The 25,942-nt window shown below is 36.2% G+C and overlaps 1 protein-coding gene and 1 long non-coding RNA gene across 7 annotated transcripts in view; one reads left to right on the top strand and one right to left on the bottom strand.

Annotated features, from left to right (window-relative positions):
• The window catches only part of LOC106034554 (uncharacterized), a 143,756-nt gene that overhangs the window by 106,698 nt on the left and 11,116 nt on the right, over positions 1–25,942 (top strand). For 2 of the 4 annotated variants that reach the window (XR_010832442.1, XR_010832440.1), the window contains 4 exons: positions 8,447–8,572; positions 9,406–9,503; positions 13,116–13,324; positions 22,744–22,853. This is a non-coding gene — a long non-coding RNA (uncharacterized lncRNA). Of the gene's footprint in view, positions 1–8,446; positions 8,573–9,405; positions 9,504–12,531; positions 13,325–14,257; positions 14,420–22,743; positions 22,854–25,942 lie in introns of those variants that run through there. The other 2 variants (XR_010832441.1, XR_010832439.1) reach the window with 2 other exon arrangements.
• CALCRL (calcitonin receptor like receptor) overlaps positions 17,887–25,942 on the bottom strand; it is a 61,807-nt gene continuing 53,751 nt past the window's right edge. For all 3 annotated transcript variants that reach the window (XM_048058322.2, XM_048058321.2, XM_066999697.1), the window contains 3 exons: positions 25,496–25,714; positions 25,087–25,128; positions 17,887–21,685 (listed from right to left, as the gene is read on the bottom strand). In XM_048058322.2, coding sequence (XP_047914279.1) covers positions 21,464–21,685; positions 25,087–25,128; positions 25,496–25,714 — 483 coding nt within the window. In that variant the 3' untranslated portion in view covers positions 17,887–21,463. The remainder of the gene's footprint in view (positions 21,686–25,086; positions 25,129–25,495; positions 25,715–25,942) is intronic.

The following is a 25,942-nucleotide window of genomic DNA, read 5'->3' as shown; positions in this document are numbered from 1 at the left end:
TTTTCATTTTGAAAATTGCCATTGGGTGTTTGTGTAGTCGTGTGTGGCTTTTCCTTAGCCACAGTAACTGGAGCCAGAGTGTTACTTTAAGCTATTGATGATGTCACAGATTAAATTGTCTGTAAACAGAAATAAACACTCTGCACTTTTGCAATCTGCTATATTTCAATCTTCTTGTTAGATTTCTTGCTTTGAAATCTAAATTAATAGTGTTTGTGAAAATGTCCAATGTGGCCTAAAATTTAGGTGAGAAAATGCATACCTAAGAATGACCATTTTGCTGTTCAATGATGTTAAGTGCTCTTCCACTCTTTCAAGTGGAAATCAAAATGAATTTCAAAATGAATTTATTGGCAGCATATTTTTATGTCTGATTCTCTAGAACTCCCTATACAGCTCAGATTTCATTATTGCAGGTCATTTTTTTTTGTTTGTTTGTTTTGGTAGGTTTTTTACATCTGGTTTCATAATTGGCAATGCCACACTGTTTCATACAAAGTGAAATTGTTACCTGTTTTAAGTCCAGTTAGGTAGGAAATATTTTCTAAAGAGATTTGTACACAAAATCTATCAGTGTTTTTAATCATTACCTCATGCTTTCTGCTTTCTGAAATATGGTTTATTATTTTGCAGCATCCTAATACACTAGTCATCTCACTCTTAAATTCCATTGACACTATTCTTCCACTAACTTCCACTTCTAACACTGAGACACATCCAGTACAGGTCATCTGGGATCAACCTGAGATTACTGCCAATATAGGATGCTCCTATAACCAATGCCTCCTGCTTCCAGTACCAGACTTGTCAGGTTCAATACACAGCCCAAGATGAAGTTGGAAACACAACCTTTTGCTGGTTTACGGTAGTCATCAAAAGTAAGTGCTATTCTAGAGTAAGGCTTAACAAATTTGATTTTGGATACTGCTGCCTCTTTAGCAATTCAGTTTCCAGTACCAAACTCAGCACCCATATTTGATTTCATGCACAGTTTGTTATCAGTTCCACTATACCAAATAGCATGAATATTTTGTTTTTTAAAGTAGTTTTCTGCCTAAAACTTTTGATGCTAGTGAACCAGCTCTTTCATGGAGTAGGATTTTATTACTTCAGGGAAACACTTGTTGCTTACTAGGGTGTGTAGATATATGTGTGTGTGTGTGTATGTATATATATAATATGTGTATATATATATATATACACACACACATATAACTGTTGTTGATTGGCTGGCTGGTTGTTTTTCTGACCAATTTGCCTGGGTCTTAGCTAGCTGAGGACTTTGGTGACCAATGATCACTGTGCTTGATGCTGTGGACAGGCTCCTATAAGATTTATATCTTCAGTAATATAGCCATGCCTTTATACAGTTGCCATTTCAAACATTGTAGAATGCAGCAATGAAATATTCTGAGTAGTAATATGATGTGTTATCTCAAATATGCATTGCAAAATCTTGTAACTTGTTCGGCAAAGGTAAGTTTAAAGATATTGAAGCTGCGTTGCCTGGCTCTGACTTTGTGCCACATTATGGCACGTGGCCACAGACTGGGGTATGCATAGAAATGCCCTTATGCCTTTCTTCAGTGGGAATTACTGCTTCCTGAAGAGGACAGAGAGGACTAAGATGTTACACTCGATAAAGAGCATTTGCAAATCTTATTATTTCCACTTCAGGAGTCTATCAACTCTTTAAATACAGAAGTATTTAATCTAACTTAATGGTGTTCCTGTAAAGGACTGATAATTTTAAGCATGAGATCAATTATCAATCCTCTTTGTGTTGCTATGCACTCTAAGGATGTAATTGAAGAATATGCAGAAACAGAATGTTTTGTAGTCAGCAGAATCTTTGAGAAGTTTTTCAAGTTTATAACTTTTCTAAATTCAATGAAAATCTTTTTTAAAATGCAACCAACTGTTCTGAATTAAGGTCAAAACGTTGAAAAAGTAGTTACTATAAAAGTGAAAAGAAGAAAGCTACTTCCTCTGGCTTGGGTTTTTGTGGAAGCCAAAGCATGACTACAAAGGTTCATTGACATGATGGCAGAACATGAAAGTAGTTTATTGAAGATGGGAAAGACTTCCAGTAAAACATCAGGAATAGCTTTAATAGAACTTCCAAAAAGCCTTTGGAGATGCTTAGAGTTTGCATGTTCTCTTTGATTTCACTTATATTAAAAAGCCCTGCATGTGCGTTTACCAATAGCTGGCCTCATAATCTGCACATATCATCATTTGGCTAACTTTTTAAAGTCTGTGGGAATAGTCTTATGCTTATTCCATTGTGACTTTCACATTAAGGTTTTGTGGGGATTTTTTGTTGGCTTAGTGTTTTCTTGCCTTTTTTTTTTTCCCCGAACTAGTTCCCCATTTACAGCAGTTACTTCCTGCTACTGATGCCACTTTCAGAAATTTTTAGTGTTTGTACTGTGTATGTATAGATACCTGTACTTTAAGCATATTTCATGAAAGTACAATCTATACACTGCAAAACCAGGGCAAGACCTAACTTTGGGGAGGAAAAAACAAACAAAAAATGTTGAGAATGAATCTATTGAAATCTTCGATAGTTGCTGTAAATGTTTTATCTCTTTTAATTTAGAAATCAGAATGGTACAAAAAATTCATTGTGACTTTAGTTGGCTTCTATGTATTGCTCAGGAGTAAAGTAGTAACACAGAGTTTGCAGCAGTATTACTCTGCAGAAGCATATACAGTTTGTAGCAGTATATACAGCACCAACTGTGACCAGCCAAGAAGACTGGGTTATTTAAGCTCTCTCATTTATTTATTTTAGAAAATTTGTTTGGCTGCTTATCAGGAAGTGACTTGAGGAAGGAAGCACCACTAATTCATTTATCAAACACTGCTTTTTCTAACTCTTCCAACAAAATGCATATGAACTTATTGTAAGAAAAATATATTTGTAGCTTCTTGTCTTCAGTAACTCATTTTGTTACATGCAGCATGATTCATCCCCAGGAGGGGTATCAGTCATGGGGATTGGCAGGGGGAAGAATGAAAAATTCTAAGTGTATCTAAAATATATCATTCCATGGTAGGCAGTGATACTATTTCCAGCCTCAGTAGCTCAGACATTTGTTTGGAGGAAATTCCTCCAGCCCCTGGACCTTGTAGCCTTTGTGTCTGATCCTCTTGGGACATGGAATCAGAAAATATGTAGCCTGGGGACAGCAGCCCCTGGGGCTGCTGTCGCTTTTTGTCAGGCATTGAATTTGGATCACAGAAATTGAAATGTTAGAGATTGCTGTTTATACATTTTAAGGAACTGAAATAGTGATAACATTGGAGAATATTCAGAACAATTCTCGGTGACTGTTCAGAGTTCACACAATGCTGCTGTCAGTAAGAAAGAAAACAGCTGTACAGGAGTAAATTTGCAAAAATACATGACAAGCATGAGAAGTCCCTTTCCTCAAAGCTAGATTTTCTCTGAAGAAAGTTTCTGATGTCCATGGGTAAATTTATTTGTCTATTTATTTGTTTATTTCACAGAATCACAGAATCATCTAGGTTGGAAGAGACCTCTAAGATCACCGAGTCCAACCTCTGACCTAACACTAACAAGTCCTACACTAAACCATATCACTAAGCTCTACATCTAACCATCTTTTAAAGACCTCCAGGGATGGTGACTCAACCACTTCCCTGGGCAGCCCATTCCAATGCCTAACAACCCTTTCAGTAAAGAAGTTCTTCCTAATATCCAACCTAAAGCTCCCCTGGTACAACTTTAGCCCATTTCCCCTCATCCTGTCACCAGGCACGTGGGAGAACAGACCAACCCCCACCTCACTACAGCCTCCTTTAAGGTACCTATAGAGAGCGATGAGGTCACCCCTGAGCCTCCTCTTCTCCAGGCTGCACAATCCCAGCTCCCTCAGCCGCTCCTCTTAAGCCTTGTTCTTCAGACCCCTCACCAGCTTTGTTGCCGTTCTCTGGACTCTCTCGGGCACCTGCATGTCCTTCTTGTAGCGAGGGGCCTAAAACTGAACACAGTACTCGAGGTGCGGTCTCACCAGAGCCGAGTACAGGGGGGCAATCACTTCCCTAGACCTGCTGGCCACACTGCTTCTTATACAAGCCAGGGTGCTGTTGGCCTTCTTGGCCACCTGAGCACACTGCTGGCTCATATTCAGCCGACTATCAACCAGTACTCCCAGGTCCTTCTCGGCCAGGCAGCTTTCCAGCCACTCATCTCCCAGCCTGTAGCGCTGCTTGGGGTTGTTGCGCCCCAGGTGCAGGACCCGGCACTTGGCCTTGTTGAACTTCATACAGTTGACCTCAGCCCATTGGTCCAGCCTATCCAGATCCTCCTGCAGAGCCTTCCTACCCTCGAGCAGATTGACACACGCACCTAACTTGGTGTCACCTGCAAACTTACATGAGGGTGCACATTTGGCAGTTTTAGCATTGTTTTCTTCACACGTAAATGCACAAAAATAATTATCCATAGTGGATTGAAGACAAACACTGCATCAAATTTATCTGTATTTTCATTTAAGTAGAGCAATCATCTTCAGCCCACTTTCAGTATTACAATGTATGGCTTCAACACACAACTACCTAAACGCTGTGAATAATGCAATAAATAAGTTCTTTGCAACTTCATCAGTATATGATGAACTCCTCATAATTTTAATAATTTAAAGTATGGGGTCCATCTTTTTTTTTTTTTTTTGACTAAGAGTCTCTAGTTGTGCCAACATGCTTTTCATGAATGTGCCAGTTGTGAATGTGCCAGTGAGATTTGTACTATTTTTTTATACTCATTCTGCAAGTAACATGAAGAAAGCGATAAGCAGAGCCTAGCACTGTGTCCATAGTTGGGTATTTATAATTTTTGGTAGAAATACAGAGATACAATAGTGGGTACTTTTGTTGCAGGACAGAATAAAAACATCTAAAGGGCTTTGTTGTGTGAATAGACTCAAAATATTTGAATAAATACATGAGAAAGGGAAAAATTTTCACTTCAAAAAATATAATATGAAAGAGCTAATGTTAGATATTTTTTCAATAGTTGCTACTTTTCTGTTCCAATTTAAAGAAACGGGCAAAATACAAACGTGTGGACTTTTGGACTCTGTTGCAGCAGGCTGCAGTTTAAGTTCTTTTCAGCATTTCAGATGTGTTGCAGAACACAAGGCAAATGTAGTATTACAAGTATTTGGTTAGAAATCTAAAAGAGGAAACAGGAGTTCTTCAGCTATAACTGGTTATAATGATATTGGGAAAGAGGCGAATGTGCAAAACGAGTATCCTGCTGCCTCAGCTGAGCGTATAGATTGCTTTGGAAGGTGGCCTGTTTGGAGACATTTTTGCCTAATCTAGCTGCATGAATCAGCAGTCTCCCACTGCTGCCTTGCATTGGGCTGACAGCTGGACAGAAGTCTTAGTGACTTGTCTGAGTAGTTATGTTACTGGGTAACACAGTGTAAACTTGAGCTGTCTGGAGACCTTTCCAAGAAGAATACTGGCACAGTCCTGCTATAAGCAAAACCGGAGTTCTGCATCTCATGCATCACAGACACCAATAAATCTTAGTGCTATTGTATTGAGATTAAAAAAAATATATATTTGTAATATAATTGGGCTGGGCTGGAGGAAAAACAACTCTGGTTTCATGGAAGGGCTATGTTGTTTCAAACTGTCCAAATGAAAAATTTCTATTTTAATAATTATCATGGCAAATTCTTTTCCTTTCGAAGAGTAGAAGGGTGAGTGATTTAGGTACAAAAGCGTGATTACCGTATTGAATGTAAACCTGAAATGGTTTAAGGAATTGAGTGCTCTGGCACTGGACTGAGCCCAAAACATTTGTCTGCTTTGAGTAACATCAGAAAACAAGTACACAGGTGTCTGATTTTGCAATAAAATATGAGTGTTATATTCAAGATTTTTGACAAAATGTCAAACTTTTGCTCAAGGTGAGAAACTTCAAAATGTTATTAAAGCTGTTAACACAATTTGTTGTTTTCTCTATAAGGGTGTTATAAGGGTATTATATATCTTAAGTGTTCTTTGTTTATGGGTACTATGTGAATTGGGGGAAGTGTTTGTTTAAAGATGGTTAAGTGGAATGTATCTTCCTTAATACCAGAAAAGAGATACATTTAAATAGCTTGCTTAATTGCACGTCTGTGTACTGCGTAATGCTTAAATTCATGAGAAAAACTGAAGTACACGTTAATTGTTTTTTAAGCTGAAATGGGACAGGACAGGATAGAAGAGGTTAAGCAGCTTTGTACAGCTCTGCCTTGTATCCGGTGTGTAAATGGAATAGCATAGTATGGAAACACTGGCAATATGGTTTCTCCTCTGATAAGCCAGTGGTCTGGGAGGATGGTCATCTATGTCAGGGCACTGGGACTGGAACTAACGCTAGTAATATAAACTACCAAGGCATAATTCTTAAGAGTTCATTAGTTTGTTCAACACTGCTGTTACAGAGTCTTTGTGAGGATTAAATAAAACTTTGAAGGGAGTTTGATGGAAAATAAATCTATCCAGAGCCTTTGAAAGATGACTCTAAAACCTGAAGAAAACAGCTGGTAAGAAAGTAGCAATTTGCATTTAGAACAGATTTCAGTGGTAGATAGGACTGTGTTATTTATAAGATAGACCTATACTGCAATCAGGGTTTTAAAATCAGGGATCTGCACCAGCAGTCAAAGCGTGTGTAATGAGTATAGTTTTTATCTATCGAGTTTGAAATTAAGTTACACACTAACACAAGGAAAATATCAGATAAAAATAAACCCAAGATATGCTGCCTAAGGAGGCAAAATGCGAGAAAGAAGGGAATGCATGAAATTTTAGCATTTCAGAATTTTGCTTTTCAAGTTCCATATTTTTGATGTGCGATTGTTTTTTTTATGTTAGTCTCCTAAAATCTATGCCCTTCTCCCCCAGTAAAATATTTTTTTTAGTAAATAACTTCAACTTGTTCTAAAAGGAAACAATTCTTTCTTTTGGTGTTTCTTCAATATTTGGAAATTATCATTCAGCCAAAAAAAAAAAAAAAAAAAGGATATATTTCTCAGAGGGGAGTGCATATTTCTTCTGCAATGCTAAAAATGAAGTTTAATCTGTAATATTTGTTTTATTGCCATTCTATTTAGAACCTGATCTTTCATACACTTATAAACCACCTCTGATGGAGACCCCAGCAGCAAAATTAACACACAGCAGCAATTTTACATCTTGTTCCATATGAAGGACAATGATTTCCAGCAAAGAGAGAAAGTCTGGCATATTTCTGTCAGATTTCTCTTTATATGATAAATTCATTTCATTTGGATTTGGACAAAGTATAATATGCTGAAGGCTTGCACAAGTAAAGCAGTGTTGAAAACTTCAACAGATTTGATTGCTTTTTGCTGGTTGAAAGCTTGTTTATTAACCCATTTGGTTTGGTTGCTATTATAAAAAATCACATTGAAGGAGTATGAACTAAATTGAGAAAAAAAATGTTTTTTTTTCCTCTGTCTTCAGGTAGGCTGCCTCTTGAGTTGAGATTCTGTCAGATATGCTGAAGTATATTGAGTTCAGAACTGTAGTGTGGGAATAAAGCCAAAATTACTGGGGAATTGGCCTGAAAATACAGCCTGCTTTAATGTTCTTGCAAACACTTTCGCAATTTCTGTGCTTCTGTGTATTTGTGAAATACAAATATACCCCACCACAGGCTTCTAGTGACACCGTTCTTTAAGGCTTAAATATATCTGTAACAATTTTTCATTGTCTTTCACCAAACCTAGGTATCTTCACCTTTTTTTGCCTAAAAAAAAAAAAAAAACAAAAAAAAACCCTTAGTACAGTATGTTTTTATTATCATGACTATTTGCTGAATGGTGGGCTGTATCAGATATAGAGTCTTGTGGCAATTGTACAAGAACAGTAACTTTATAGCACAAAAATATTAAAGTTTCTTCAAGAACTTAATATAGAGAATGCTGGTTGATAGATCCAAAAATATGCCCTGGAGTCTTGGAGAGCCTTATGTTTTTCTTCCCCATTAGCTACTGATGGAACAACTGTACTTGGAAATTTACCAGAGTAGATATTCCAGAGAAAAATTTATGGTTAAAATGTTTTGTTCCAACATGAATAAAGCAAATTGAGCATAAAAGCACACAACCCTCTTTTATTCTGGAGGAATAGTGTCCACAAGGGGAGTTATGGAACAATTATCTGGATTAACTATTCTGGTAAACTTCAGTGGCTTTTTGTATTAGAAACTTTTTTAACAAGGCATGTGATGTTGAAAAGAACATCTTGTGTCTTCAAACAGAGCCAAGATAGACTCAAAGGAGGCAAGGAAACTAACTAAATGTTTAAACAAAAAGGATCAATATATGTTTGACCCTGTTCAAACTCACAAGAGAGGCTGAAAACTCAAGGAGCTCTTCTCTTGCAGGTGTCTCTGTTTACAGGACAGAATATGAGAATAATCCAGCACCAGACAGTGTGGACTGAAGAGGATACCTGAACCAGTTTACTGTCAAGAAGGCTGTGTCATCTCAGACCTCCACTGAACCAACAGGTAAAAATAGGTCTCGACATAGTTATGTAGCTTTGAGCGTTTAGGTCCTGCCTGTGGCTTTTTGGCACTCTGGCAGGACAGGTGCGGCTCTGTTGTAGCCTGCAGTAGGTTTGAGGCTTGCATTTTCTTGGGACTGAAGACTTCCGAGGCAGTTAAACTAATCTGCAGATGAATTGACTTTGAATCTCAAAGCAAAGCTGAATAATTTTAATGACACACAGTTGGAGGGAATATAATGTAATTCCCTAACACATGGTTACACTAAGTATTTGCAGATGATGAAGAAAGTTTGCAAAGAGAAGATGAAAAGTTCAAAGCAAGTGGGGAGAAGCAAGATCTTTTCTGCTGAATTGTGATTTCTGTCATCACTGAAATGACAATGTTGCACTCACTATCCATTTGTTACTGGGAAGGGTCTCAAGTTCTCAAATTTTAAACCTCTATTACTACTAAAAGGCAGTGCTACACATCAGAAAAAGTCTGTTCTTTTTCTGTAGTCAAAAGAACATACTGGATCATATTTCATGTATCTTTAGTATTTCCCTTGGGCTGCTGTGTTGGACAGCTCAAATATGAAAATGATGATACAAGGTTATGATATCTGCCAGGATCATCCTTTAAATTTAAACATCATTTTTATGCGATGAAGTGTAATCTTGCACCTGTAATTATCAACCAGCAGGGCATTATCTGTTCGGTTCAAAGTCGCATTGTGTCCAGAAAAGGAGATTCACTATCCTGAAGGTGATTACAATGACGCAGCAGTGAAAAAAAGCTCTAATTTTAGCAACAGTGAAAACCATTATTGATAGATATCCCTCTGTTCTTTTCAGTTGCACCCTGAAACTGGATGTACATATTGTAATTATAAAATATCAGCTCTCTTAGTTCATTGCGGACGTGGAAACATAATGCAGTAGGCCTGGAAAAGGTAAGAATTTGTATGTTAGCTTATGTTTTCTAAAAGCACAATTAATTTGATTTTTCATTGTTTATTTTAATGTACTTCAGAGCATATTCCTTCCTTTTTTGGTAACTCATTCTCCAGTAAATATCTATTATGTTCAACTTTATGACTTCCTAAGCGTATCTCTCTGAATACATAGCTTGTCATCAGTATGCGCTGACCAGACAGCTAGCTGTCATACCCTTGATTAGAGAAGAGCACACCCCTATTGTCAGTAGACCTCTTTAACTTAGCAAGTTCTGTGTTTTAAAATCTGATGTTTATCTTGCACGTAAGCGATACATACAGGTGTGAGTATGTATCTGATGTTTATACTGTATGTAAAAGTGATAACAATAAACTTTCAGAGGCTTCTTGAAATAAGTGCTCTGAAATAAACGTATAGTACTTCAAAGATGAAAATATAGGGAAGTTACAATGAACACAGGCGCTACAGGGTCAGCTGGTCAAAAACACTCCAGTGCATTTGCTATGGTCTGGTTAAAAGTTGATGAGTGGAACAAGTCAAAAAGGTGTTCAATGGGTAGACCACATAGATGCTGTTGATTTGTGAATGTGACGACAATACTAATTCAAGGATTAGGTGAAAGCAAGCAGGGAAAACCTGGTTTTCATTTTGATTTTATTTTATGATGCACAGCCATATTTGTTTAATTCAAACCCACACTAGTTCTGTAGAGTTTACTTACAGTTCAAAGTGAAACATTGCTAGACTAGCCATCCTCATTACATTCATAAATTATTGGTTTCAGCTGCAACCAAAGGAGGCACTATTAAAAAAAAAAAAAAGTATTTTCAAGCTTTGAAAAGATCATGCTTACTTTTAGACAGTTAGGTAGTTCTAGACGTGCTACTTAAAATGATTTATTTAAGTCTATGGGAGCTTTATTATGTAGTCTAGAAACAGGACATAATATTTAAACTTTATAGTAAATAACTTCAGCAGTAAACACTGCTTGAACAGAAATAGGAATGATTTCTTTATCTTGGCACCTATTGTAGGGAACTGGACTGGATGGCTTAGAATTTCATCATGTAGATCTGTTCTAGTTAAAGCCATATAATATTACGTTGTGAATAAAGAAGGGCCAGATGGAATTCAAGGAAGGAAAAGGGAAAAGTGTGTGTAAAGTTGCCACCCTATCCTTTTTCTTAAATATATGTGCAATGTCTACTAATATTAATGGAAGAAATTTCAGCCTGCCTTTTAACATTTCCTCTTATAAGCATGTGTGGGCCTGGAAAGGAAATGGCGCATGTGTGCAAACAGAGGGATAATATGCAATTATTCTTCATTCTGAAGTACTTGTCTTTGACAATGATAGAAGAGAGTGGTATTGGAGTTCTTAAATCACTGACATGCCATACATGGTTTTTGATTTGTTTTGTTGTTCGGCTGGTTTTTATGCCATGCAGGTATGCAATGTAACATTGCTCCATTGGCTTTGCAAGCTCATATTGTCTTTGTGTATTTGGAGTATTGCCACTGGCTCTCTGTGTTCATACCATCCATGTATGTTTAGTAATTTCATGCTTCTGCTGGATTAGAAATATGCCGAATTCTTAGACTTGTCTGGCTTTCAACTTGCAGCTGCCTCTGCTTGTAGAATCTGATGGGGATTCCTTCTCCCTTTAGTTGTTTCAACAGCATTAAAAAGGCATAAACTGGGAATGATTGAGGAGAAGGCCAGAGATTCCACAGCACAATAAGGAGCGCACAGCCAGAAAACCAGCTCAGTGCATTCTTCCTTGCAGGAAGGCGCAATGCCAGTTACTCCCTAGTGCCAGAACAACTTTACTTTACAAACAGAACTGAGGAAATGGGTGTGAGTAAGATAGGCTAGCTGAGGCTAAGCTAGCTTCATTCTTATGCCAAGTGTACCTCAACAAAAAACAGAAAGTCTGTGAGTGCTCATGACTTGCCTACTGCTCGTCCCCTGTGGTCCCTGTACAGCTGGCATGGTTGGGAAAAAGAAGCAGGGCAGGAGCAATAGTAGGTCCAGTTTCCAAGGCTTTTAAGACAGCTGTTAGAAGGAAAAAATCTTGCAGGGATGTGGATACCCACTGGTGCTGGTGTTTGGTGAAAACTAAGAAATGAGGGGAGGAAGAATGAAAAAATGACATCAATGACAGTGAAGTAGGGATGTCAGAGAAAGGTGGTGGGAAAGACAGTAAGGGGTAGAACACAAAATGTTTTGTTAGACCTTCAAAAAATGTGTTTTTTTTTTTTTTATTGCAATTAACTGTTCTTATTTCCATGCAAATGGTATATGACTTGTTAAAAAATATTTTTTTCATTATCTAATGAAATAACATGCACTGTATACAGTACTATTATTGTCTGCAAAAAAAACAACACCCACTTTTCTAAAATTCTAGTACTAACATGTTTCTATTTTTGCTTTCAATATTTTTCTTATTTCTGTGAAAGCTTCCTGATTCAACTTTGTTCATTAAGAATTTCTTCTATTTCAGCTACAAATCATTCTAATCAGCTTTTTAATTACAGTTAGAGCAGGCTATTTACAGAACTCCTTACTTCTATAAACAAATCCCTGGAGGGAAAAATAAGAGAAAAAAAAAAAAAAAAGAGGTGAATAGCTTTAAATGAAAATGAAAAAAAATAAATAGTTATACCTCACAGAAAATACAGAGTTGAACTGGAAGGGGCTATCTGGGTCAGAGGCCAAACCTTGAAATGATCTGAAATTGAATTAGTTACACCACAGCTATTTGATTAAAAATAAATAACTAATAATGAAGGAATTGATGTTCTAACTTTCTGAATTCTTGTAGTCAGTTCATTGCTTCATCTAGATCAAGTTTATCAAAGTTATGTTAAACTGAGATGATTTTTCCAATAGAGCTGTGAATATGAAAAATGGGGCAGTATCACTGTACCTTTTAAAAACTCCAGAATATTAATATATTCTTTCTGGTCACTTTGCAAGTCATCTGTGATTGCTTTCTGTGAATTTTGTTCTTGTCTCAGATTCTGAAGTATCCACGGTGATGATCTACCCACAGAATATTGAAAGAGGTCCTTGAACAAGGAAACCCTTTTAACTGGTATCATCTGCCCAAAATGTCCTGGATGGAGCCTGTATCTGAAGACAGTTTCTGGCTTCCATTAGGAATCACAAGATATGAGTCCCTTGTGAATAGTAGAAACAAATTGGACTATGGACAGTGTACTGTGGAATATATGACCACAGAGCCTTCTGGGAAACCTAGCCAAATGCACTTTTGAGCTCTGTTAAATGCATATATTTGGCTCATATTCAAAGTTAACTAAATGAAATACGATTATTTGTATTCCTAGCTTTTCACTGACATTTAAAGAATTAAGTCCATTGGCATTTGGGGGTATTAAAATAGGCACAAAATAGTTAATGCTACCCTTTTTTCCTTTAAGTCCAGTATAGCCAACAATGGTTTTATTATCATATGCATCATAGTGCTTACAAAGCGTTTGACGGGTATTTCTGTTCACTGTAATCTACTTTTTGTAACATTGAAAGATTGTTGCTCACTACTAATTTAATATTTTGTTTTCTTATATATTTATATGTGAAGCTATTGCATTTACAACAGACTGCCACAACACACAGGAATAGTCTGTGACTATTCTTTGAAAGGAAGAGAGCTGATACCCACCAGTTTTACTGCACCGTGTCAAAGACATCACCAATTTAGCAGTGATCCATAGCCAATGCACCGAAGACCTTCAGAATAACTTCCTCTGCTACAGTCACATACATCAGATTTAATTTGCAAGTATCAAGGTAAGGAGCTAAGCAAATATGTAATTCTATTCCAGTTTATTTTCTACCTTAATAATTTGTGCAGTTGATATTTCCTTATGTATGTATTTGCTGTAGAACTTTAGGTTTCACCCCTAAATCCTGCCCTGAATGCCGGCCATAGGCCTACTGAGAACTTCAAACCATTTCTCTACATACTAGAACATGTTCTTTTAGGACACAGTGAAAGACAGACTATAACCTACACTAGGCAGCAGGTGGCTTGCATTCTTGGTCAACTCTACCTCCAGCAGAGCTAAGAAACTCAGTTTAGGTCTTCTGCACTTACCCCTAATGCTGGATTTAACCAGACAACATGTTCATAAAACATGCTTTAGATGTTTGGATTTTTCTTTATTTATATTGTTAAATTCGGCTAATATATTAAGCTTTATGTAGAGCTTAGGAACATGGTTTAATGGTAGACTTGGCAGTGCTACGTTAAAAGTTGGACTAGATGATCTTAGAGGTTTTTTCCAACCTAAATGATTCTATGATTCCATGTGAGTTAGCACTAATCAGAAGGTATTTTTTTCCCTTTGTAATAGTTTACATTTAGAAAGTTGTGAGTTTGAGGGGAAAAAAAAACGCTCTGGAATTATCAGTAGAAAGTGGAGTTGCAAATATCTTTACAATTTAGTGTGCACACTGCTATTTTGGAAATATATAATTATGTATTAATATATTAATTTATATTATATTGAATATATTTATATTAAATCTTAAAACATTTTAATATAAAAAGAATCATATGTTATTTGTCTCAAATGAAGCATGAACTTCATGTGGATCAATTTAAACTCTTCATTTAGTCAGTCTGTTTCATTACAAATATACATCTGTGGGATGGTAGATAATCATTCTAATTATAACCAGGAGGCTGTCAGCTCTGAACTTCCAGACAGGCTCTTGTTACTGTGCAGAGCCCAGCTCCTGAAAAGAGAATGGTAGCAGTGTATAAGTATGAAGTGATAGAGGAAAAAAAATTTTAGCTTTTTTTCATGGATTATTATTTATAGGAGTAGAGTACGTATAACTAGAACTCTTGCTTAGGCTTTTTCATGAGACTTGAGAAAGGTAAAACAATTTTTTTTCCTTTTTTTTTTTTTTTGTGTGTGTGTCTAGACCAGTGTTTGCTTATTTGTTAAATGTATTTTGTGTGTTACTGCTATTGCAATATAAGTAATTATCCTGCTGTTCCTGAAGTGTATAACTTTCTATAGTTATTGCTGCTGGCATAGTGTAATAGCTCGAATTGTAGCACTGTGTAATCTGCATTGTGGCCTTTAGCAGCCAGATGCCTGCAGCCTGTGTCACTATATCCACCTGCTTTCCCCCCATCCTCCACTTGCTTATTCTAGGTTCTAGAATGGATTTGAACATGAAGTATTCCAAGTGTTGCACTAACCAAAACGTTATGTAATACAGAGTTTTGCATTTTGAACGTTGTAGCTGCAGTATTAAGGAGAAGCACCAATTGGTAGAGATCAGTAAGCCATACCCTTAGCTGGAATAAATAGATACAGAAGAGTATTAGTCAATCTGTAACAGTATCTACTGGTGGACATTCAGTCCTCACCAAAAGCGTTCTACATAATAACCTAGAATTACAGGTTCCTGCACAAATGTCAGGAACGGGAACTGGGAGATTGGACATTATTACCACATTGTAAAATATTTTTATCCTACACACAATAGTATTAAGACCCAGAATTAAGAGCCTAAATACACCTTGGCTTAATTGGGCACTTTTTCTTTTTTTCCCTTGAGTTATGGCTTTTGCTCAGGTTTCCTTCTATACAGGTGTTGAAATGAGATTTCAGAACCAAATTGTTTTAAAGCTGCAGGAAAACAAAAACAATTCCTTCCTTTTCCTTAGCCCTCAACCACTACCACGCATCCTTTTCGGACAACCAACTGCAGTAAGTATTCTGTCTCACTTGAAGCAAGTAGATGCACAGCTTTTTTTTTTTAGATTTTTTTTTGTTTGCTTTTATATATACTGCTTTTTCTCTTACCAAGAAATAAACGGAGCTAGGTTAAACAATTGAGTCCAATACAGCCTTACCTACTTGACTTTCCACAGTGTTTTGACTTATTTTTTTTAGCAGTAAGTCACCATTCAGCTCTAAATATGTTTATCTTTCTATTCTTTCTTTGTCACTTAAAAACACCAGCCCATATCCCTAGTCCATTAAAATAATAATAATAATAAACTAGTCATTTTTCCTACTGTTTTAGCACTTCTTCACTCTCACACGTTGACAGCCCCCCCCCCCAACAAAAAAAAAAAGGTGGAAAAAAAAATTAACTTTTTTCCTAGAACTGAGTAACCCAATGTGTTGCTATTTATGATAATACAGAAAGCAGGCTGAAAATGCTGAGCTGTTGCTGGTCTTGAACATCTTATAAAGGTACGTAAATACATATATATAAATATACAGGAGACAGCAGAATATAGCAGACAGAACCTTGGTAGCACATCGGAGGCTTCCAAATATTTGCGATCTTCCATCATTCAATGTCCTAAGTACAATGTTAATCCATCAACTGGACACAGCCTAAGACCCCAAATGGTCACAGGTTAAACCACTTAACTAAGCCATCTTTCAGCTTTTCCACGTGTACAACGAAAGACTGATTTTTAACCACTATTTGTAAACAGTTTGGAGAGCTTTTCCTAAAACTAGCAAACAACAACAAAACAAGCCAAAAACCAGAAATGCGCGCACACAAAAAAATTCAAAATGCTAGTATATTTACTTGCACTTAAGAGTATATAATCTGTATCATATGTATCATATAGAGAGAGATCTCTATAGCACTTAGTTGCAATTAGAGTATATAATATATATATATATATATATAAGCTGTTTCTGCAACTTATAATTCTATCAAAATAATTGAAGTAGCTAAAACTGGAACAATGAATATTGTATCACAGCTCAACAGAAATGAAATTTAATTATCAAGTAAGGTAAGATTTCTAATCTTATTTCAGTTGGGTTATATTACCTCCCACTTGAAAACAGGTTAAGGGTGAGGGGACATTGTAACTCTTGCAGCAAAGGCCTTAATTAATCAACTATAAATTAACAGGTGTTCTTTTCTCGGTTTCTTTTTCTGCCATCTTAGCTTTTAATCTTCTAGTGTCACAAGGAAACTTTAAACAGTCATCATTATGTGCCCAATTGTAAATAATACCTCTGAAATTAGGATGTTCAGGCTAAGGGCAATGACATTGAACTCCTTTTCCTGGCTATAGGCTAGCTAATAGCCAAGAACCAAAATGCTTATTCCCCCATATAAGACTTAAAAATTCTAGATGGGGATTTCTTATACACCTTTAACAGAAGTCTGCTGAAGGAGAGATGTTTCCTGTCACTTGAGCTGTAAGCCATACCTTCAGTTCACCCAGACACAAAACCTAGGAGCAGCATTGAGAAACAAAAAAACGACAGAAACAGTTTGTGTTACTCTAAAGTTATTGCACAGATTTTTTTAAGAGCCACGGTAGAAACTCACTCAAGTAGGTATATAAATATATACATTTTTGAAGCAGTATGTTTCATTTAAGGACCAGGTAAGTTGTCCAGCTCTAAATTTAACGGAATTTACTCAAGGACATGCATAAAGAACACCTACCTTCCCAGTTTCTGATGACAGAGTGAGTTAACCAGGATTACTGTAGATTTCACTTGAAAATAGATGGCTAAATTTCACATCTTGTCACTGTAGGTAGACGCATACTTAATTTGGTTAACTTATAAAACTCAGACCTGCAGCAGTGTGTACAGAGACAGTTCGCCCAATGTGACTGCAGTTATTTTGCTTCCTCACTAGAGCTGCTACACCCACACAGTGCAGAGGCTTGTGCCTATGCTGAGGTACAACTTCAGTGTATTCAAAGACCACAATGCTACAGATTTAAAACATGTATGTGCTTAATACTATTGTGCAGATTCCATCAAGGCTATCTGAAGGAAAACAAGCAAACAAAAAACTAACCACAACCAAAAAAACTCATTCTTTCTGTGACTGTGCTTCTTGCTGGTCTTGCTCAAACAAAACAGGTTCCGCACAGCTAAGTGATTTGGAACCATTATGGTTGTGGTTTGGTTGAGCGCCAAGCTGAGAGAAACTCAATCTAGGATGATGGAATGAAAAAGATGCATTTACTTTAGCCTCTGCTCTGCTGCCAGCTTATGATGGAACAGAACAGTTGGTTTCTTAACTAATTATCAATAACTTAGTAATGAAAGGCATATTCAAAAGACAAATCAATAGGCATATGAAGCAATTTAGTAAAAAAAAAAATAATAAATGCAGTCATTTTGTAGCCATCTGTGCAAGTTTCCTCCAGAATTGCAACACTTGACTATGCATTAAAGACCTAAATATTAAATAAACACTTAGATACTAAATAATTATTAATAACTATGTCATGACTTTTTCTCCCTGGTTAATAATTAACACACAGTTAAGGCATTTGTGAAATCGTAGGTTAGATCAGCTTTGTTATTGCCAAATTACAATACAAAAGATCTGAATATATGTAGTAATATTTTATTGATCACAAACATAATACTTTCAGCAATTAAAATGCATGACTCATATGAACAAAGTGAAAATAAAGCACAACCAAAAAATAACTTCACATTTTTTTCCATTTCATTCTTAGTGTAAGCAATAAATACAACGCTATAGCTTCTATTAATCTTATTTACACAGTACAATACTTGAATGTTGCCTGGTTTCCAGCCCAAATGTTTCATGACATAAAAAATAGTATGTGTTGCAGCATTTTTATGGCCATATACTCTAGTAGATCATCACAATGAGAAAAAAATACATAGCATAGATGATAACATGAAAAAACAAAACAAAACAAAAAACTGAGGGATCTTGTACTGGAACTTCAATCTGTGCATTTTACTAACTAAAGGCAGTAGCATTAAAAATAGACATTCCCTTCATACAAAACTAAGATGCTAGAATTACAGATACCTGATATAATATAAGCATTTCTGTAGCCCCCTTCAGACTGACACAACAAATCCTCACTAAATAGCAACAACAAAAAAAGAGCAAATAATAATAGATGAATGCATGTTCAATGGAATCTAACAGCCCCTCCAAACTGGAGCGTACTTCCATCCCAGAGAATACAGATGACTACAATATTCCACAATGTAGAAAATAAGCCATAAGAAATATCAGTATAAGGATTTGATTTTAATTTATAGTGACAAAAGTGACAAAAGACCAAAAAAAAAAAAAAAAAACAGACCCTGCTCTTGGCTGTGTAGGAACTAAAAAAGGTCAGATAGGAAGACTAAATAGGTAATTTTTATTTTCCAGTGCAAAACAGGACATAGGTTAGTTTAATCTCATGAGGAGCAGGGAATGTAGCTCTCCCTCCACAGACACAAACATTTTCTTGCATGTCCAGCTGCACATGTTTCTTTTGAAAAAGTGTTCTTAGAAGCATGCTGTGACTGTACACCTAGAAGCAGGACAATTTCTGTGCAAAAACAAACTCCTCCTCCTGCAAGTTACCATTACGAGTTTCTCTGACAGGGGACAGGCAGCTATTAGCATCTAGTACTTTGTATAAAATGACACAAATTGTTAGGCTATTAAATTTGAAGTGCCTAGCTGAGAGAGAAAGTGAGTTATAAATTTAATACCATATCACATTCTCACCTGTTACTTGTTTTAATTGTTTTAAACAACCCACCAGGTACCATTGAAACAATTGTTTGATAATATGCCGTAAAGGATTCTGAAGCACTTTTAAATAGACAGGTATCTGTGTGGGCTTTGATTCTCAGCTGGTACCCACTGATTCTGAATGTGGAACTCATGACAGATTTGTACCAGTTGATGATCCGGTCCTCCCAGAGCTATACCAAAGCTGCTATATCAGAGCAGGGATTTTCTGCACCACTAGTAATTTCAGAACATCACACAGATTTTTAAGTAACACTACACAGATCAGCAAGCAGAGTAGTAATCTCTAATCATGTTATAACAGATGCCATCACTGTATTCTTATGAGATTGTGACGTCTGATTGTGACATTTCACGCTGCTCTTTAGTATAGCACCCAACTGATTTTCACTACCAATCAAACAGCCTTCCAGAAGAGAAATCTTGATTTTAACAGCTTAGCAGAGATTCTATGTTATGAAACTACAATATTAACAAAATACTTTCTAAATTCAAACCCCAGAACCCCAGACATAACTGTAAAAAAAAAAAAAAAAAAAAAAAAAAAAAAAAACAACTAGGGAAAGGTGCAAGTGGCATGAATTTACTGCATTCTCCTAGTGTTCTCCTTCTAAATATAAAGCATTTAAAGCCTTATGAAGTCACAAACCAATAAACACTGTGACAGCAAATTATTTAAATGATAATGAAGCTTTCAGAAAGGCTACTGACAAAAACGTTTAATTGTTAAAATCAAGATCTTCATATACAAACCTAAGTACTTAAAACTAAAGTGGTCTCAGAAAGAACTGTCTTTAAGTTTGTTGACTTGCTTACCAGATGTGCGTTAGCATTACAATAGTCTGTCAACTCCAGTATCCACTTTTCCTCTTCTTCCCCTACTTTTTGAAGTAGGCTTACCTGCAAAATAAACTCTTAAAACCTTTTTCTACTTCTGAGCTTTTTAGTAAGACTTTTATAAATTCACCTTTTACCATCCTCTCATTCTTTAGCAATTTTGTCATTTCTCTAACGAAAATCGTTATTTCTTTAAAGCATAAAGATTTACAAAAACATAGAGTCCTATAGTTAGACACGTTTTCTCAAGACCTTCCCATCAACCTCCTCAGTTTTCAATGAGGCCTTTATCTATCAGTAGAACCAAAAGAAACAACTTTTAAGTCCTGTTCAGAATCAAGCACTCCGAAAATAATATTCTCAATCCATCATGTTTTGAAGCTTTGTAAGAATAAGCTTATATTGGATTTTTCCAAATAATGAAATCATGGAAAACATTAATTTGCTTGATTAATCTGAATTCTCATACACTGGCTTTAAAGGTAGTATAGCATTTGCACTGTGTTCAGTCCTTCATACTTTTCTCAGACAACACAAGCCACAAGATTAATCAAAAACGTTGCCCCAAAAATGAAGGAATAAGTTATTAAGCATATGGCCATGGAAATACCTGAAAGTAAAACAAAAGAAACAACATGACAACAACACAATCTGTATGTGATCTCTTTCCAGTTGAGTAAATTGCTTAAGCACACAGTGAAGTTCCATCAGCCTGCATTAGTGTCAGGATGGTACAGGTATTCAGGTTACTACTTTTCTTTCTGGCAGTAAGGCCTCATTGATCTGGTCTGCAATAAAGTTGCTAAGAAACTTCGACAAACTTGACGAGGAGGAGACACTCCTGCGTATGTGAAAACAGTTTAAATAAAATGCTTCAGAGCTAGCTGTAAATCATTACATTGCAATACAGAAGTAAGTAGAATCTTAAACTTGCACTGGCATCTCTCATGCTTCATTTAAAATAGTGGCAAAATCAAATCAAACTGGCTCAGCATCAATATCTTTGAGTCTGTTATCTTAGGCTACCCTTTTTTTTTTTTGACAGTCAAATGCTAGACACAAAATTAAACTGGACAATCTACTGTAATTATTGCACCTATTTTAACCATTTTCCTTTTTTCAGTTTTAGGTTGAATTAAGACAGTACAGTATGTTATTTACACCCTAAATTTCTGTAGGCAAATGAAGTGGTTTCAGTACAACACAGTCTTTATACAAACTTCCAAGAAAGTAAGAAATCCTTCATTGATTCCCTTTATACAAAAAATTGCCAACTTTGTCTACACAGTAGAAACTAAAGAGGCAAAGTTTGTATCCTTACATAAATGCACATATAGCTAGATAGATAGATGTATGGATGTCCATACTACATAGATAACAAGAAACACAAACATATCTATATATACATAAGAAAAATGTGTTGGTTTTGTTTGCAGGAGAAAAACATATCCCAAGTTAGGTAAAATCTTCTGGCCATGAAGTCATTAAATCAAACATCAAGTTCACGAACTACAAGGGTGAACACTCTGGCGTAGGCCAAGTCTTTGGCAGTCAACCATACAGCTTCTCAGTTTTTAAAACAACACTCTCCATGTCATGATAGCCCTTCCCATTTAAATGTTCACTGGTGCAGTCATGACTGTAGCCATAGCCTTGAACATCACTGATTGATGATACAGTGTAGGAAGCGGTGCGCATAGCATCTGAGTGGCTGAAACTGTGCTCAAATTGGATTTTGTACTGATTCCAGTGTCTTCTCAAAACGGCTTGGACCTGTGACAGAAAACAAAAACAAAAGCACATGAAACACTTGGAAAGATACCATTAGACTTCATTCTTTGATGAGTGAGTGCCATAATAAATGTCTCAGCAACTTAGGTAGTAAGGCTGAATACTCCTGGAAATTGAGGGTACCTGCAAGTGATAGGTCACATGAGATGTTCTGAAAGAATTTAAATTTCACTAGGCATCATTCTTTGTGCTTTTCACACCAAATTTGCCAGCTTATAGGAGAAGCAGCTGCAAGAAAACTTTCTGCTTTCTCCCCTGTGATCTAAAGTCTAATGTCGACAGATAAGATTTACAGGTAAAAAGGTCATTTCTATTCATTCTTATGTTCAACAGGACACATCCTTAGCAACTCTAAATTCTTATATGGTCGTCTTATACCATCTGCTATGGTTCTTACACAAAAAAGCCCTTGTTGTTTTCTGACCACAATTTAATAAAATGACTAGAAAGACAATTTCCTGAACTCCATATTTCTACCAGAGTTAAAAATAACACTGATAAATAGCTAAAGGCCACAGTTTGTCACTGAAAGGATGTTATGTTTATCATGGGCTTCCTCTCCTACAACATGGTTAAACACCTGCACATATTTGATTGATGAAGTGTTACATTAATGAAATTCACATGGAATTATTTTTCAGGGAAGATGCCAAGTAAGGAACGCTAAGAATGCCAATAACTATTGTTTTTTCAAAAGGTGCTTTTCTTGTTGTTGTTGCTGTTTTTTTTAAAGAACCATCTCTTCAAAAAATTGCCCACAGATCCTGACTATTTTATTTCCTCTTCACACAAACTATTTGTCCAATAACCAGTGACTCTGGGAATCCCTTCTGCACCAATTAGCAAAGTATTGACTTTCTAGATGCCCACGTTTATCCAGCAATGCACCCCAAATCACTGGTCTCATTCAAAATCATAAGTTTCACTCACATCAATCAATCAGTGCATATCAGTAAGTTTCCATTTGTTCTTTTTTTTCCATGGTAAATTACCTCAGTAAGACCAGTACAGAAAAGACCCTGGTCTTTCTTTTATTGCAGGAAAATACTGGATCTACTGGTTGGCCTTTTGGCCAGTGCCCAAGACGGTCTGCAAGCCACCACTTGAACAGAGTTTGGCTCCTGATATTTGCTATAGAAAACATCAAAAGGTATAGTAGCAGTTGGGAAAAGCTACAATTTAGTTTAAAAAGAAACGATTGCTTTTGGCATTTTGAATTGCTAATAACCCCACTGGAACACCTTTTTCCCATTGTCACTCAAAGTGTTGATTCCAGTATCAGCACTCACCTTCAGACCACAGCCTTGCTGCAAACAGCATGCAAGTGTTAACACTGATGCCTCTCATTTTGTACAGTATATAACGACGTGCTGCTATGACAGGTGCTGATAGAGCAGCATCTTGTACACAACAGCAAAGCTACGGTATCAGGCTAAGTTAACGCATTGTTATGACAGCAACAGATTATAATGGCAACAGAATATACCTATGCCTCCAGGCTCACATGCCAGAAGCAGAATTATTTAATAGACAAAGGTAACCTTGTTTTTGTGCAGACAGTTTTTCCTAACTACACGGCCATTCTCCCCATGGATTTCCTTATTAACACAGTTGGTTATGAAGTAATAGATTCCCCTCTAGAACCAGGGTAATGGGGAAAAAAAAAATACCCCCAAACGGGTCAATATTGGTCATCGAAGCACTGCAACCAGAAATAGAACTGGTTTAACCAGCATAAATCTCCCCTATATAGAGCAATTGGACACATACACATTTAACTGACAAAGACAAGGCCTAGAGTATAAACATTTTGTTCAAGTGTCTGAATCCACTGTTTAACGTTATCCTGCCCACAGTTGTTCAAGCTGTGGAAGAGCTCATTTTTTACACTGATCAGCCAACAGTGAGTGTAGGATACTGAATTAGTGGAATGACTAGAGTTTGCTTTTGCAGAAGAGAACAATGTAAAAAATACCTTACGAGTTTGTAATAGTGGAAAATTAACATATGAAGGAAATCTTTTTTACTAAACGTACTGTACTTTAAAATTTGGGTTTCAACTTGTTTGAGGAGTAAAATAGCCTTATAAGATCCAAGAGGATTAAAATGCGGAGCTGAGCAGTGGACAATATTGTTTCATGGAAACTCTAGAGATGATTTAGAGTATTTTTTCCCCATTTTGCATTGGAGCAAAATAAATTCTCTGATTTTTTTTTTTCAATTTCTTTTTTAGAAGGAATTCTGAAGTATAGAATTTAGAGGGGAAAGTGTGTGTAAATTATTTGTGCTGAATGTGGGAAATTGGTCAAATCACATCCAGACTGTCTAGTGATTTGTTCTGCTTTGAATCAAATATATAAGCTGGGACTTGAACCTGGATCAACTTTACCATAAAACCAGATCATAAACACTGGCCCAGGTCCTATAAACTTTGAAAAAAAAAAAAAAAAATCTCTCTTTCTTCATCTTTTCTGCCTACTTGGCAAAAAAATAAATAAAACAAAAAAAAAATATAATATATATGGACACTCATACATTTATTGGAAAAAGAATAAAAATCACGAAACCACATGGAAATTTCATTGCAATTCAGTCAGCTTCAATTTGAAGAGGAAGAGTAGGAAGCATGACCTACTTGAATCAATTCTTTTATGAGCCAAATACTTAACCCGTAAGTAAATATTACTGTCCAATAGCATTGTATAAGCACACAACATCTGAGAAAAGAAACTAAGGGTTCAGGCCTATGAAAACATCTGGTTACTCCCACACATCTGCTCACAGCCATACGCTGCAACTTCACTAAATGTAGAACAAATGAACAAACAGATGTGTAGGGATAAGTGCAGGATTGTAATCGCTCCTCTGCCAGAAGTGTTGGAAAAGTAAAAGTGTTTTTTTTTTTTGTGGGATGTTTTTGTTCATTTATTTTTGTTTCCTTTTGTGAGCAAGAGCTACATTAACGAGCAATTTTATCTATTTAGCCTTTCTACCACTTTTATCTCTGATAGTAAGGCCCTATAAGTATACTCTCAAGTGCAAGGCTTGGGTGCCAGGACCTTGATCTATTCTAGTTAACAGCAAAGCTTGTTAGCTGCAACAAGGATCAGTTCCATATACTAATGAAATGTGATGCAATTCTCTGACATAAGAATAAAGAAGTCTGTTTTTGGAATTGACTGATGATAGTTCTTCAAAACTGCACTTCTTATTCAACAAAAAAATTTGACCCAAGCACAATGACATATTAAATTCTGATTTTGGAATGATGTTTTTCAGCTATGCTATATCCTTAACTACTGAAACAAAACTAAAATATATAAAAATACAAAAGTACACATATATAAATATATATATAAATACATAAAAAATGGTTACTCTACCTCTCCATTAAAAAAGCAGAAAATTGTAGCCACCAGTAGACCCTGCAAAATGAAAAGATTTTGCTTTATTTCACATGCACATACTTTTTTTTTTTTCCAGTTTCAGATAATTAGATGTTCCTGATAAAGTTCCAATACAGATAGCAAAGAAAGTGTAGTACAAATCTAAAATCTGTGAATCATTTCTAAAACTACCTTATTAAAAAGTAGTGGGCCTCCTGACTACCATGGTACGTTTCTTTCTTTTAAAAAAAGAAAATTCAGTGTATTGAGAAAGTTGAACTAATTTATAGAAATATTGCATAAAGGTCTTTAAAAACTAAAATAACAGGATCATTGCTCCTTTATTTGCTTCACATAGCAACACCTATCTAGCTCAAGTGGGCAAAAACTATTTAATATTTCCTACCTGGTAATGCATAAGGATGTGCATCACATAGTCATAGACTTCCTCAGCAATCCGGCCTTCTGGTCGCCATGGAAACAGCACAAACTCAATGCCAAGCAGGGGGACTAGAATCAGGGTAGCTCTCACTGCTTTCATGTACAGGTTGGATTCTGCCTTGTGGGTGTCTTTCAGCTTCGTTATGAGAACACGGACGATATTCAACAGGAAGAAGAGATTCACCTGTTGGAAAAGAAAATGACACTGAAGAGACTCTGAAAATAATCCCCCCACTATTTTGTGATGCTGAAAACCAGGCAACTCAAAAGGAACATACAACGCATAGAGACCATTCTGGTTATATAGTAAGAACAAGTTAAAATTTGATGAAAACATCTTAAGAGAATAAGGTTGGGCTCTGACGTATAATGCCAAAGTCCATTCTTCTAACTTATTAAGCAAACGTCCATC

The sequence above is a fragment of the Anser cygnoides genome, chromosome 6, assembly GCF_040182565.1.
Source record: "Anser cygnoides isolate HZ-2024a breed goose chromosome 6, Taihu_goose_T2T_genome, whole genome shotgun sequence".
Lineage (NCBI taxonomy): Eukaryota > Metazoa > Chordata > Aves > Anseriformes > Anatidae > Anser > Anser cygnoides.
This window is presented reverse-complemented; position numbering and strand designations above follow the sequence as displayed.